The following is a 15,782-nucleotide window of genomic DNA, read 5'->3' on the forward strand; positions in this document are numbered from 1 at the left end:
CCTTCAGTGGTTGTCGTGACACATTTCTAAATGTTGTGCTGTGTATATGTTAATGTTTGATATGTGTTTTTTGATGCTAGCTTTGAATACATTCTTTTAAATTAAAAAAAAACTTTTCTGGCCATATGTATTGTCGAATAATCGCGTACAATAATTTCTGTAGCTGTTATCCATCCACTCACGTGTGGAATGGTGGGGTAGCCGATGCTCAATTGTTCTGTGTCTACCTCTGAGCACCATGCCTTTCTCAAAGTCCTCAGAAATGATGACATCCAAATTACTCAGTTCTGTAAATAATGTTCTGTATATGAATGTATTGCTATTCCAGATTGATCAAATTAATTACCTTGCATTGCATATCAGTTTGTCCCATTACCGCATACACAATCAAAATCCAATTGTATACAGTTGCAGCAGGGAATTGGAGACAGTGATAAGGGGGAGCAAGACTATGGACAGGACAGTGGAACATCTCCAAAATATGGTGTGTGCCAAGCAAATTACACTATTGGGTCACCCCAGAAGGCATTTACCTGATAGCATTTGCTGCCACATGGCTTCCAGCGGCGTTGGACTTAGGCACAGAAGATGACCCTATATACATTGAAAAGTGTTTTAGAATTAAGGAGCGCAGAAACAATGACATAGTGGACTCTAAAGTGGGGCCAATATTGATAATCAAGCTATCTGACAAAGAAAGAAAGAATATTAAAAGTGGCTAAAGAGAAAGCAAACCTAGAATATCAGCAAAGGAGGACTCTTTTATTCCCTGATTTAGCACCCAAGACTGAAAAGAGAAGTACACTGTTGAATACTGTGATGAAATTGATTGTGTCATCACTCCTTTCCCATGGGTTTGGCCTCTCCCCATGTGGCCAGGGGACAGCAGCGGCTACCGGATCCTGACCCTGGGTGCGGCTATATGAGGGAGGACCGCATAGGGCAAGGTAACTCTCAGGGGTGTAACATGGCATCATCAGGTGGAGACACCTACCCCCCTTTCACTAATAGGGATGTTACCCCATGTCTCAAGCTTTTATGGCTTATTGTAAGAGTTCCTACCCACTACCCACAAAACCTATTGATAACCTTTTCCAGTCACATGTGAGAAGAAAATCAAGAACTGCCCAACATTTTCATGCATACAAGAATACTGAGACGAGGAGGCTGAATGGAGCAGTGAGGATCCATGAGGCTGAGAAGTACAGAACACACTCTAGGGGTTACAAGTGTATGACAGATGCCGGGACATTTAAAAGGCAGAACCTGAATGGAGGAAGCGAGATCTGCCTGGGGAAGTTGTGTCCTCGCAGCATCAACTGAGGGACTACCGAACTGCTGAAGTGAAGTCCATGGAGCCAGCGGGCTGAAGGGGAAGGCAGAAGGAAGAACGCTGCAAGAGACAGTTTGCCACATTGGGACCACAGCAGAAGAAGTCGGGATGAGAGCAGCACTTACACCGCCCACATGCTTAGTAGAGTTCAGCAACCTTCGAGGTGGAGGCGGGACAACGAAGCCGCCACTTCCCGTTTACTCTGAGGGAGCAGAAGAATGCCACAGAAAGCCGGTGTGTCCTAAGGAGGGAGATTGGGACAACAGGGCACTTCAGCAATGCTGCCAAAGAACGTTAAATGACAGTGAAATGAATGAAAGAGAATATGAGCTTCATAGTTACCGAAGAAATACTAATAGAGGTGAAATTAACAAAGCCAAGTTTGCAAGTGTGTAAAGGAAATCATATGAATGCCCTGGCCGGAGAGTATACCAGGCAGAGTTAAGTTTGCAAGTGTGTAAAGTGGATCACATTAAAAGCCCTGGTAGGAGAGTATACCAGGCAAAACCAGGTTTCCAAGTGTGAAGTGGATCACATTAAAAGCCCTCACAGGAGAGTATACTAGGCAAAGCCAATTTTGCAAGTGTGTAAAGGAAATCATATGAAAGCCCTGGCTGGAGAGTATACCAGGCAAAACCAAGTTTGCAAGTGTGTAAAGTGAACCACATTAAAAGCCTTGGCAGGAAAGTATACAAGGCCAAAGTGAAGTTTGCAAGTATGTAAAACAAATCACGTAAAGAAGTCCTGGCAAAGGAATAAACCAGGCGAATGTCAAGACTGTGAACAAAGTTAATTGAAGTAGAAAAGAACCAGGCAGCAGAGTACACCAGGTGTCCTACAAAGTAGAGACTTGTATCTATGTTGTGTTGAATACAAGGTGGTTTATTTTGTGTGTTGTCAAGAGAACTCCAAGGAGGATTTGTGCCCTTAGGAGTCTTGAAGTCTTGTGAAGAGACACCTGGGGAAGGTAGCCATCCCCTGGGATTGTGTACCTTATCCATTGGGAACTTTTGCATTGGAGTACATATATGTATTTCTTTTGATCTTGAACATTTGTGCACCTTCCAAGACTAGAGACATTTCCCATAGCACCTTAGAGTTACTTTTAAAATGTGAGTGCAAGGATAGGATTTCGGACACAGCACAGTTTTCTTTGGACATCTTGACATTGGACAGACCCTTAGTTTTGGTTGAGGTAGGATCATTAATGGCGGAGCAGCTGGAGGGAGAGCCGCAAGCCCGACCTCGGTTGCATCCCAGATGTGCAGACCCACAGCCCATGTCACCCCTCGTGCTATTGTCCGTCCCAGCAGACGGATGGGGACAGGTTTCTGATATGATCAGACCCCGATCAGCACTGTTGCAGGATCCCAGGACCCAGCGCAGAGGCTTATTGCCAGCGCGTCCTGGATTCCCTGTTTCCCCTCCGCTGAGGTTGGGAGGGCCTTGCGCCCGGAGGGCCTCAGAGGTGGTGGAACTCCCCCAACCCCTGGCTACACCCCAGGGCTGTGCTGCGTGTGGCTCTCTGTGGTTGCCCACAGCTGCCTGCAAGGAATGGTCCTGGAGCGCAGGCCTTGTGTCCATCTGGCAACTTCTCCTCAGGCGGACATTGGCGCAGAGAGGGACAGTGCACGCTCAGCCACGCTGGAGGCGTGGGGCTGGGGCAACCCCTCGACAGCCCCGGGCCCGCCACCTGAGCTTCGGGTACCCGACTACGACCTCAGATCAGTCGTGATGACCCGCTCAATTTAAGCATATTACTAAGCAGAGGAAACTAAACTAACCAGGATTCTCTCAGTAACAGCTAGTGAAGAGGGAAGAGCCCAGTGCTGAATCCCCATCCAGCGGCAGGTGCAGGAAATGTGGTGTACAGAAGACCAACTCCCCAGAGTCGCTCGGTTGGCCCAAGTCCTTCTGTTCAAGGCTCTGTCCACGGATGGTTGTTAGGCTGGTAGGGGCCCTTGGTGTGCCGGGATCGGGTCTTCCTGGAGTCTTTTTGCTTGGGAATGCATCCCAAAGCCAGTGGTAAACTCCACCTAAGGCTAAACACGGGCGCGAGACTGATAGCCAAGTACCGTAAGGGAATGTTGAAAAGAACTTTGAAGAGAGAGTTAAAGAGTGTGTGAAACAGGTGAGCGGTAAACAGGTGGGGTCCGTCCAGTCCACCTTTAGGACTCAACACGGCGGGCTGGTTGGTCACCCGGAACGGTGGATGCCCTCGTGAGACCTCTGCATGCAGGCACCCGACCCCCTCAGGGCGCATTTCCTCTGTGGCGGTGAACCGCGACCGTCTCTGGCCAGCTGAGAAGACCCCAAGGCGTAGGTGGCTCTCCACTCTAGCAGAGAGTGTTAAAGCCCCCTGGCAGCTGTTTTGCTTTGCCCGCAGGGCCAAGGCAGATTGACTGCCACTGTGCCCTCCTCCAGCAACCGTCCCGGCCCCTCTTGGGAGTCGCTGGAGCAGCATCTGGGGACGGGCCCCCTGCCACCCATGGGACTGTCGACTGGGGTGGACTGTCCTCAGTGGGACAGGCTCACGAAGGGCACGAGGGGTCTGCAGTGGTAATCAGTTATGGACCCGCCTTGAAACACGTACCAAGGTATCTAATACGAGTGCCGAATGATAACCTGTGGCACAATGAAGATGAGGTGGGATCCCGTTGCAGTGAGCGCACCACCGACCCATCTCTCCCGCTCTGTCAGGGAGGTGGAGCTTGAGTGTGTGTGATAGGACCTGAAAGATGGTGAACTATGCTAGAGCAAACTCTGGTGGAGGTCTGTGGCAGTCCTGACAGGCAAATTGGTCATTCAACCTCGGTATAAGGGGCATAGCCGTCCAAAGTTTCCCTGCTTGAAACCCCAGTTTTATCTGGTAAAGCAAATGATTAGAAGTCTTGGGGCTGAAACTATCTCAAACTATTCTCAAGCTTAAAATGGGTAAGAAGCCCATGGACACGAGCCGGACCCTTCCTGTGGATCGCCTGAGCTGCAGTGGTTGGCATTCTGTCTCAGCCGACGCCTAGCAGCTGACTGAGAACTTGTCTGTACCAGGGGAATTTGACTGCTTAATTAAAACAAAGCATTGCAAAGGCCTGCAGCGTATGTTGACGTGATGTGATTTCTGCCCGGTGCTCTGAATGTCAAAATGAAGAAATTCAATGAAGCACGGGCAAACGGCGGCAGTGACTATGACTCTCTTAAGGTAGTCAAATGCCTTGTCATCTAATTAGTCACGCGCATGAAGGATGAACAAGATTTCCACTGTTCCTACCTACTATCTAACAAAACCACAGCCAAGGGAACAGGCTTGGCAGAATCAGTGGTCAAAGAAGACACTGTGCTTGACTCTAGTCTGGCACTGTGAAGAGACATGAGAGGTGTAAGAGAAGTGGAAGGCCCTCAGGCCCCCGGTGAAATACCACTACTCTTGTTTTTTCACTTACCTGGTAAGGCGTGGGTTGGGGGTATGAGCCCTGCGGGCCCCTCGCTTCTGGCTCCAAGCACCTGGCACCCACCGGGTGTAATCCACTTCAGGGACAGTAGCAGATAGCGAATTTGACTGGGGCTGTCCACCTGTCAAACGATAAAACAGGTGTCATAATGTGAGCTCAGAGAAGACAGAAACCTCCCGCGGAGCAGAAGGGCAAAAGCTTGCTTGATCTCGATTTTCAGTCTGAATATAGACCGTGAAAGTGGGGCCTCCCTATCCTTCAGACTTTTTTGGTTTCAAGCAGGAGGTATCAGAAAAGTTACCACAAGGATAACAGGCTTGTGACGGCCAAGCGTTCATAGGGATGACGCATTTTGATCTTTTGATGTCGGCTCTTCCTATCATTGTGAAGCAGAATTCACCAAGCGTTGGATTGTTCACCAACTAATGAGGGACCTGAGTTGTGTTTAGACCATAGTGAGACAGGTTAGTTTTACCCTACTGATGATGTGTTGTTGCAATAGTAATCCTGCTCAGTACGAGAGGAACTGCAGCTTCAGACATTTAGTGTATGTGTTTGGCTTAGGAGCCAATGGGACAAAGCTACCATCTGTGGGATTATGACTTTACGCCTCTAAGTGAGAATCCCCCCTAAATCGTAACTATAGTGCAGCGCTGTGGAGCCTCAGTTGGTCTAGTATAGCCGGCCTCTGGGCCGGTGCGTAGAGTTGCTCGGCTCGGGACTCGAGTGTGGACAGAAGAGGCAACCTCTCTCGCCCATAGTGCACTGCATGTTCATGGGGAACCTGGTGCTAAATCATTCAAAGACAACCTGATTCTGGGTCAGGGTTTCGTAAGTAGCAGAACAACTACCTTGTTGCAATCTGTCTTTTCAGCCAAGCTTTTGTGTAAAACACTGTTGTGGTGGTGGCGCCGCAAGGGTCTCTGTCCGTCTTGTTGCGCTGCTGGGAAGCTCCCACCCACTCTGGGTACACCCGCCGAGGTGTGGGCGGACTGGGAGCGCTCTTCTCCATTTCCGGTTAGCCTAGCCGACTAGATGACCTTGGCGGCAGCATGGCAGGACCCAGCCTGCGGGAGGCAGGGAAGAGAGGCTGGGCTTGGTTGTGGATGGGGGCTTAAGCCTTAACCTCAGGGTGCAGAGGTGTCGGTTTAAACCCCAGTCCTAGGGCACGTAGGTGACCTTAAGGCAGGTATGACCTCATGCATGTCCGGCCATCTGTTCGGGGTGGACCGGCCCAGCGGACTCCTTTGTGGGGGATTAATAGGCAATGGGAAGAGTCTTGGTGCAGGGCGGCTGCATGGTGCAGGCGGTGGACACCTCCTCCCTCCGCACACGGACCGGTGCCCTTGGAAGGCTGCGAGCCAACCCCATGAGGAGGTCAGGGTGCCCCAGCATAGGTGGTGCCCAACAGGCCTGAGCGCAGGGTGAGGCCGGCATTTGAGGCCCATGTAGGACCTGGTGTCCAGCAGGAGTCCCAGGGAGAGCTACCATGGCTCTGCAAGACTGTCCGGGACCCCTGGGTTGGCATCCCAGACCACAGGCCTTAACCGATCGGCACCAGAAGGGCAGAGCAGAATGCGAGTACTAACAAACACAGCATCTGGACACCCAGGTTTATGGGAAGGCAGTCAGGGTGAGTCCTGGGCCTTGACCAGGTCTCCCCAAGGTTGGCTGGGTCGTTCCCTGTTCACACCCTGCAGAAACCGAGCCTGAGCGCTCACCCCCCACCCGGCCATGTTGGAGGTCCCTGCAGTGGCCCGGCCCCCCCAGAGGGAAAAACTCTAGTGTACCCCAGCTGACTGAGGGTGTTGGAACTGCCCTCAGGCGCCCTAGACTTGTACCTAGGGCTAAGCTCTTAACACCTCGATGGCCACAGCCCAGGAGGCCACCCATCTGCTGCAAACACCTTCCTCTGGGCATGGTACCCAGCAGCCGACGGGGGCGAGAGGGCCATCCGGCCCTCCCTGCCCGGTTTTCCCAGTTCTATGCCTGACACCTCAAGACAGTCCTGCTTTTTGCTTCCACTTGCATGCTGGAATTTGTATTTTCGTTTTTCCCCTTGCAAGGGTAGGCCTACAAGTCCCAGCGTGCAGTGCGGGAAAAGACATTGGACTGTCTCAAAGATTCTGCATCCGCAGCTTTAAAAATGTTGTATTTATGTTTGCAGTCACTTTTGAAGCGACCGCAGACATAAATACAACGTTATTGTGTTTGAAAACGCTGCGGTTTTTCTTTCTAAGTTTCTCAGGCTCGTCCGAGCCTGAGAAACTTAGAAAGAAAAACCGCAGCATTTTCAAACACAACCGCGTTGTGTTTCTGCCTAAATCTGCTTTCCCATTTGGGGCTTTAGGGCTCCCCACAGGGAGCCCCAGAGCCCCAAATGGGAAAGCAGATTTAGGCAGAAACACTGCAGCATTTAGCATTGCAGAAAACAACCGTGTTGTGTTTCTGCCTAAATCTGCTTTCCCATTTGGGGCTCTAGGGCTCCCCACGAGGAGCCCTAGAGCCCCAAACGCGAAAGCAGATTTAGGCAGAAACACTGAGGCATGTAAACACAACCGTGTTGTGTTTCTGCCTGCCTTTGCTTTCACTTTGGGTCTCCGGTGCTCTCCTGAGACCCAAAGTGGTAGCCACGGCCGGAGGAGCCTGAGAAACTTAGAAAGAAAAACCGCTGCGTTTTCAAACACAATAACGATGTATTCATGTTTGCGGTCGCTTCAAAAGCTACCGCAAACATAAATACGTTTTTAAAGCTGCGGTTTTATTTCTAAGTTTTCCGGGCTCCTCCAGCAGCTAGTGCTTATTTTTTAAAAAAAAATAAATAGCACTTACCGAGATGCAGCTGCAGCTTTTCTGCCTGTAGTCTCCGGTCCGCGTCCTCTGAGTCCCGGCACCAATGAAAGAAAAGCCACCCAGTGGTAGCTTTTGTTTACTACAGCTGGCTGGCTTTTCCTTCATTAGTGCTGCAAAAGCCAAAGCGAGCACAGCGGCGGGCATCCATTTCACAAAATGGATGCCCCCATGTGCTATCTTTGAGCTTGAATTGCTCAAAATTTTACATAGGGACTTCGAAAAAAAAAATGACAATCGTTTTTTTTTTATATTGCCTATCTATTTTTGAAATACATTTTTTTGGGCAAACCATTCCTTTAAGGCCAAATTACAATTATGTACTAAGAGGGTATAATGGAAATTGGCCAGGATGTTCTATCCGGGCAGAATGGAACCTCACAATGATCTGCTAAGTGGGCATAATGTAATTTGATACTATAACTGGCATAATAGAAACTGATAATGACGTTCCAGTGATTTCTTAAAACAGAATACATTTGATCCCATTAACATATTTGATGCCTTATAGCGACAGTGCCACTTTATGTGTGTGTATTTCAAGCATTAGCAATCATCCTTGTTTAGAAGAAGTGCAAAGGATAGTTCTAGATTAATCAATCACTAGCATGTTCTCTGCATGAACTGTGTCAACTGGACACACCCTAATGCTTGATTCCTGGCAGCCACTTTTGTAACAAATGAGCAGGATACTGAAAAGTTTCTTACCCACATACGGAGGTTTCCAGCCTTAGAGGGAAGAAGGATGGCCAGAAAGCAAGATGGCGAATGGACCGGTTTCTAACCACTAGGAAAAGCCATTTGAGTATATGGTACTGAAAGTGGCATTATGGAGGTAAAAGAGGATGGTGCACAATAGTGCACCAGGAAAAGTTGTAAAATACATTTCACTGCCACCAGCCTGCCCTAGGAGCATCACAAATGCATTAAAAACGTTGCCAGGCAAAAGGGATATAAAATAAACCTATATAATCCACTTAAGGTGGTGTGTGTTGCATGTAAGAATGCAGGAAAACATACATGGGAGAAAGCCACCCAGCACTGGTAGCTTTAGGGGATGACTAGTGCACCAACATAAATTAGTTGAGCGGTAAGTGAAGCTAAAACGGCTTTACTTATCTCAAAGCAGTCAGGATTCCAGGACACAGACAAACATGCTGGGGGTCCCACTGCAATCAATGGTGGAAAAGCTGCAAAAAGGAAACCCCCTAACAGCTACTATCAACCACTCAGCTTGAGAGAGAGGAACTAAAGAGCTTGCTGGCAGGTTTAACTAAAACCCTGGGAGAGACCAGACAGGGACTCTGGCCCATGATGGGGTCCCTTGTGGGAGGGGGAGACTTTCACAGCCTGATAAAAGCCTAAAGCAAGAGGGATGAAATACTTACTGATAGAAGTGCGTTATTAGAAGAAGTTCTTGTTGGAGAGAGAGAGGTGAACAGGGTGCTGTATCCCAGCACTGGACAGTGCCAGGAAATGAGCAGGATGCTATTTCCCAAGCAACTAAGGAGTTGGTTAGGGAAACCAGGAGGGAACACTGTTTTCATAGTTGGGACCTTGGGATACTTTGACTTCACACATCATGGCATCCATAGGTTAGCATGCTTCATTATTTTAAGGTGCTACCCCTCGACCCATCCATCATGATAAAGGAAAGGTTTTGAACTTGTACTTTTATCTTCCGCATGTTCTGTTGATTCTATGTCACAGTTCCAGATCACTTCCCTTCTGTCCTGTAGGCATTATTCCCAAGAATCCTCACAAATTCAGTGAAGTGTTTAAACTCGCATTTATGGATTGTGTGTGCTGCAGGACATTTCTGGGCATTTGGACACTTGACCCCAATGCGGGGACTGTCTAAGGTGACTTCCAACGTCGTTTTACAGAATATTTATTGAAAAGTAAATATTAATATGAAATGTAACAATAGGAGGGTGAGGTAATATCAGAAAATGTGAAACACTATTTGATTAACGTATTACTTGAGCATCTGATGGTGCAGCACACAATGAATGAAATAATCTCAAGCTTTTAAAGCATGGAATGTTTAGTCAGTGATGTCATGTCCTTCGACAGAGTTAACATAGTGGTAGCGAGACCTATAAAGCGCATCATCAATTAGACATCCAGTAAGAAAGCGCAGCCTCGCGCATGCGCGTAAGTTTTTTTTGCTGCGCATGGGACTTCCCGGCACAAAAGCGAATAAGGAAAGTTCTACTCACTGCCGGCTCTACATCATTATTCCCTCTGAGTACTGAGCTCTGCACAGAGATATAGCACAAATGGCTATGAAGGTGAGATCCAACCTGAATTAATTCTAAACCTGCACCATTGCACTGGCAGGTTTACAGAGCAACTGATGTTCCTGAAATTGGCCTGGCTGCACACCTCTCCCATAATGCCCTGTGGGCTCTCTCTCTGAGCTACACTGCGCAAACAAGATGTCTAATAATGAGCATGCAGGAGAAGGGACCTCCAATGCAGCTGCATTTCGTTGTCCTGTACCTATCGACATAAATTGTCTGCAAGCTTTGGGCCTACGCTGGGATCATTGACTGAGGTGCTTTGAGAACTATCTTGCGGCCTATGCCAAGAATGCGTCTGACACATTTGCCAGTATGGTTCTAATTAATTTAGTGGGGGATGAGATGGAAGGTTTCCCGCCAGACAATGTTGACTCTTACAACAGACTAAATGAAGCACTAAGTGCATATTTAGTGCATATTTCGACCCTCACAGAAATGTTAATCACGAGCAACATACCTTCATTATGGCTTGCCAGTTAACGGGTGAATCCATGGATGCTTTTGCAACCCGTCTTCGCGATTTGGTAGCTCACTGTGACTTTCACAAATTCACGAATGAAGAAGCCACTCGACTCCAAATTATAGGAGGAGGTTTGTCGTCTTCATTTAGAAAGAAATTGCTGCGGGAACCTCTCCCTCTCCCCACAATACTGCTGATGGCCAGAACGGAAGCCAGGGCAGAGGCTTAAGCAATGCAGATTGAAACAGGTAAGAAATCCACAAAGGAGCATGTGTACCAAGTTTTACATGCATCGAAGAATAAGCATGCAAGCAACCTTTCCCCAAGAAGATATTTGTCGAGGGGAACATGGTACTACTGTGGTCTGCCTTTCCCATCCACATAAGGAAGGCGTGAGATGCCTGGCACTAGGACAAAAAATGCTGCAACTGTGATAGGGAAAATCACTTAGCTGCTGTTTGCAACTCAGTACCTACAAGAGCAAGCAACCTTGTGCCGGCCAGTCGTGATACTTGTGCGTATGGATCCACACCAATGAGAAGGTATGTAGATGCAAGAAGGGATCTGACGAGCCATGTTTGACAAGTGACGGGGAGATCCCCATCATCCCCATCTCCCAGATGCAGGGATGGAAACGACTATGCCTTCATGGTGACTGATCTGGCGGCACCCCATGCAAGTGATGTTGATCTAGACGTGAGCGACCACCAGGCCAAATTTGTCATTGACACAGGAGCAAACATAAAACATCATGTGCATGTCGGAGTTCCGCATGATGACTCGTCCACCACTGTTGGTGCAGTCAGAAATAAGAGTATTTCAGTGGGCTGCAAAGAGTCCTGTGATAAATCGCAGAAAGTTCTCTACAACACTTCAATACAAAGGAAGACAAGTATCTTCTGAAATTCACGTTCTTCAAGGGGAAGTACCAGGTAGCAATCTGCTAGGTCACGTGACTGCTGTTGCAATGAACATCACAGCTGTAATGTACGCAGTGCATTATACCCCTCCGAAGGTGCAGCAATTTCCCTCTCTATTTAAAGGTGTGCAACGTCCCAAAGGAGATCTGGTGGTACTTCACATTGACAAATCAATCACCCCTGTGGCACAATAGCCTCAGAGAATACCCATTCATCTTCAGCCACAAGTTGAGAAGGAACTTAATGGCCTGCTGGCCAGTGATGACGTCGAACCAGCATCTGGTCTCACTCCATGGGGCTTGCACATCATAGAGGTACCAAGGAAGGGCAAGTTAATGTATGCATTTGCGTCGACAAGCAAGCCAACAAAGCAATCGGAAGAGAGAGACATCCAGGGATGCACTTGGACGACATGATTAGTTTTCTGAATGGAGTGCGATTCTTCTCAAAACTTGACCTTAACAAGGATATCATCAGATTGAGTTGAAATAAACACTCCAGATACATGCATCACCACGTTTGCTATGCATGTGGGTCCAATTTGTTACAAACGACTATGTTTTGGAATATCCTACGCAGCAGAGATATTCCAAGAGCACATTCGAAGGGTGATGCGTCATATGCAGAACTGTTTTGATTACAGTGATGATATTTTGATCTTCGGTTCCACAATTGAACAACACGATCAAGCACTGATGCAAATGTGTACTGCGCTGATGGATGCATGACTGACTCTCAATCCTGACAAATGTGTTTTCCACAGGTCGCATGTGTTTTACTAAGTTCTTTGGCCATAACTTCTCGTAAAAGGGGATTCCTCATCCTGGTAAAGGCAAAGCCATCTCGAAAATATTGCCCCCTGAAGACGTCAGCGACTAACGATCCTTTTTAAGGATCGCCAGTTATTGCATTGGTTACGTTGCTACCACAAGCACACCATTAAGAGAACTCGCCTTGCAAGGGGCTGTGTTTCAATGGTCCTGAGACAGCATTTCTTTAGATCAAGCAGGATATTGCGTCAGATGAACATATGGCATATTTTTATCTGTCACTCTGCATGGAATTGACAGTGGATGCTAGTCCCGTGGGCCTGGGGGCGCTACTTGCTCCACACTGTCCCGGGAGAGAATCTACAAGGGCAGTAATAGCATATGCCAGCAAAAGTCTGTTGGACGTGGAAAGATGTTACTCACAACCTGAGAAGGAAGGGCTGGCCGTAGTATGGGCCTACGAGCACTTCCAGATGTTCTTGCTTCGTAAGCATAAGCTATTCACAATCATCAAAGGCCATATATGGGATCCCTCAATGCAAAATACTGCCAATAATATAAAGATGGGGTCTGCTACTGCAGGATTTCGATTTTAACATAATCCACAAACCAGGCAAGGACTATAATCCAGCAGATTTCATTGCGCGGCATCGACTTCCTGATTTGTCTGCCCACGTCTCCATGGTGGAAGAATATGTCTATGTTCCCACTCAAGGCCTTCCGTCTGGTCCTATAACTCGGGCTATCAGTGGGGAGTGCATTCAGCATGATGACACACTGCTGAAAGTACAAGAGCTAATTGCATCCCGGAGATGGGGGTCAGTGTTTCCAGGAGTGTCACAGGAGAGTGGCATTTCAATGGTGAATCTGTGTGCATTCAAGCAGGTGAAGGATGAACTCTCTGTGTCCACAGAAGGGCTTGTCATGAGAGGTAACAGATTAGTCATTCCCTCAGAGCTTCAATAGCAGATTGTGGCCCTAGTGCGTGAAAATCATTGAGGGGTTGTAGATACAAAATGACATTTTTGGGACACCATGTGGTTTCCCAGGATTAATGCACTCATTGAATGTACCATCAGGTCATGCCATCTGTGTCAGGAGTACAACACGGCTGGACAACCCAGAGCCCCTTCAAATGTCAGGGATATCAGGTGCAGTGTAGAGGCAAATCACAGTTTATTTCTTTGGGCCTTTAAAACATGTTCAATATTGGCTAGTAGTCCTGGACGAATACTCCGGGTTTCCTATTGTACAGATGGTTTCCTCTACTGCAGATAGGACAATAATTCCAGAAATGGACATCTTTTCAGCATGCAGAATTCCAGATGTGCTTAATTAGTCAGATAACTGACCACTGTTGAGTGGTCTAGAATTTGCTCAATTCATACAGTACATGGGGATTTGTCATAGAAAGGGAACTTCCCATGTGGCTGCAGGCCAACGCCATGGTTGAGAGATTCATGAGCAGTTTAAAGAAAATGCTACAACAAAATGAGTTACACCTCATGTCACTTAATCTGTCACTGTGCACACATTTATAGAAATTTGCTGCACGGGACCACAGTAAAGCGTCCATCAAAGTTGATGTTCGGAAGAAAATTGAGGACAATGCTTCCTCATCTCCCTGAGCCACCTCCTCTCCATAATCAAGAAGTGATTGGCAGGGACAGAGTGAAGAAACAGGACATGAAGAAGTATGCAGAGCAACAGAGACATGCTGTGGAATCAGCTGTGCGAGATGGGGACAGAGTGTTTGTTACGAGTGAGAAAATCAGACTCGATTCGACCCGATGCCCCTGACATTGTCACATGTAAAGGGGTCGATGGTGATGGCCTGATCACCCAATTGAGTAATAACCTGTAATATTTTTTGTTTCAAGAGATACGTTGAGGGGGAAGCAAAGGAAAGTGACAAGTGACAGTGAGCAGCATAACAAGGTGCTTGTGGGTGTCCAGGAATGCCGAGAAGAAGCTGGGCAGATGGAATCAAATGGGAGACCAGAAGAGTGCAGCCGAAGGCTGTGCATCCTACTGAAGACATTTGTGAAGGGTCCAAATTAGAGGGACATAAGCACTGTTTGTTTGCCCGGGGGAGATGTGCAATAGTTAACGCAGGAGGCCCGAGCCCTATAGAGCCGCTGCATCCAATAAGGAAGCTTGGCCTTGTGCATGCGCATAGGATGTTTTGCTGCGCACAGGGATTCTCAGCCCGAATAGAGAAAGTTGTACTCACTGCCGGCTCTGCGTCATTATTCCCTCTGAGTACTGATCTCTACGCAGAGATATATCACAAGTGAGTCAATATTTAAGGCATGTTAAATAGCCTATATCGAGTAAGGTTAATACACTGATATTGAGTTAAGTCAATTAACTGATACTGTGGCAAGGTAATGAGTCATACTCTAGTAAGTAAATGAGGCAGTACTAAGGCATGTCAATGAGCGGATCTTCGGACAAGTCAATTAACTGATTTTGGACTACTTCAGTCAGTGAATATTAGGACAGGGTTATGAACTGATATATGCAGATACAGGGACAAATCAACGAGAAGAAATTTGAGCAAATCAATGGGATGATATTAAGTCAAATCAATGCGCCAATACTGGGGAAAGTCAGTGAGATGGCACTGGGGCAGGTAAGTGAACCCATTTGTTGCATATGAAAGGGCTGTTATTGGGTCAAGTAAATCAGAAAGAACGTTTCAATTCTCAACCTCTTCTAAAATCACTCTTCTAAAAAAATGCTTTTGCTTTATCCCCATTCTCTCACTATACCGACTGATCTTGCCTCTCTTTTTGATGCATTCCCTCTCCATGTTTTCATTGTCAACTGTCCTTCTCCTTACCCTTTCTCATCCACTTACCTCCCCACTTTTCTGCTCTCGGGAGCATAAAGCAGCTATCTCATGTTTTAACCCCCTCAATTTCTTTATCTTAAACCTCCCTTTTACATCCTTTCCACACCTCTTTCCTCCTCCTTTTTTACCCTACCCCATACTCCTATGTCAAGCTTTCTCTCTCTCCTACCTCTTTCTCTGAGGTTAATTGTAAACTCGCACTGTCTCTTGTTTTTCAGCCACTGGTCCCTTGGGCGAACGGCAGATTGCATATGTCTGCAGGGAGACGCTCAAGGTCTGTATGGGTGTGATGTATTTAGCCTAGGCTTTATTCCCCATACACCTTAGTAAAGGAAACATTTGGGGGGAAGTGATGGGGGTATCTCTGCCCTGTTACAATCATTCAGGTTTGTCTCATTAGCCGAACAAGTACAACAGGAACTACAATAGTTCAAGCTTCACTTACCCTCATAGAACAAGTGTATAAGAGGCAGCAGCATTGCCAGCTCCCGAAAACGGGTGAAGAGCCAAATATAATTTCTCTTTCTTTCCCTTCCTCTCATACACACACTAGACAATGTACGGGCAGCAACAGTACATGCTCATTGAATCTGAAGGGAGGAGATTCTGGTTCCCCAACCCATTGAGGTCATTGTGGGTCATTCAGAGTTTGCTGGTAGCCCGCCAGTATTTCTGGCGGGATACAAGCAAACAGTATTACCGGTTCCATCCCTGATATACTGTAATTGCCGGCATATTAAAGGCAGTGGAATACCAGTAAATCCCCATTCCATGGAGTCCCATCGGACTCCATGGAGGGGGGTTGCCGGTATTACCGGCATCGGTAATATTGGTGCC

At 47.4% G+C, this 15,782-nt stretch overlaps 1 protein-coding gene across 2 annotated transcripts in view; it reads left to right on the forward strand.

The window, feature by feature from the left end:
* The window catches only part of MAP4K2 (mitogen-activated protein kinase kinase kinase kinase 2), a 1,208,607-nt gene that overhangs the window by 349,174 nt on the left and 843,651 nt on the right, over window positions 1-15,782 (forward strand). For both annotated transcript variants that reach the window (XM_069645028.1, XM_069645029.1), the window contains exon 5: window positions 15,164-15,219. In XM_069645028.1, coding sequence (XP_069501129.1) covers window positions 15,164-15,219 — 56 coding nt within the window. The remainder of the gene's footprint in view (window positions 1-15,163; window positions 15,220-15,782) is intronic.

This window comes from Ambystoma mexicanum, chromosome 2p, assembly GCF_040938575.1.
Source record: "Ambystoma mexicanum isolate Mex_15411 chromosome 2p, UKY_AmexF1_1, whole genome shotgun sequence".
NCBI classification, from domain to species: Eukaryota; Metazoa; Chordata; class Amphibia; order Caudata; family Ambystomatidae; genus Ambystoma; species Ambystoma mexicanum.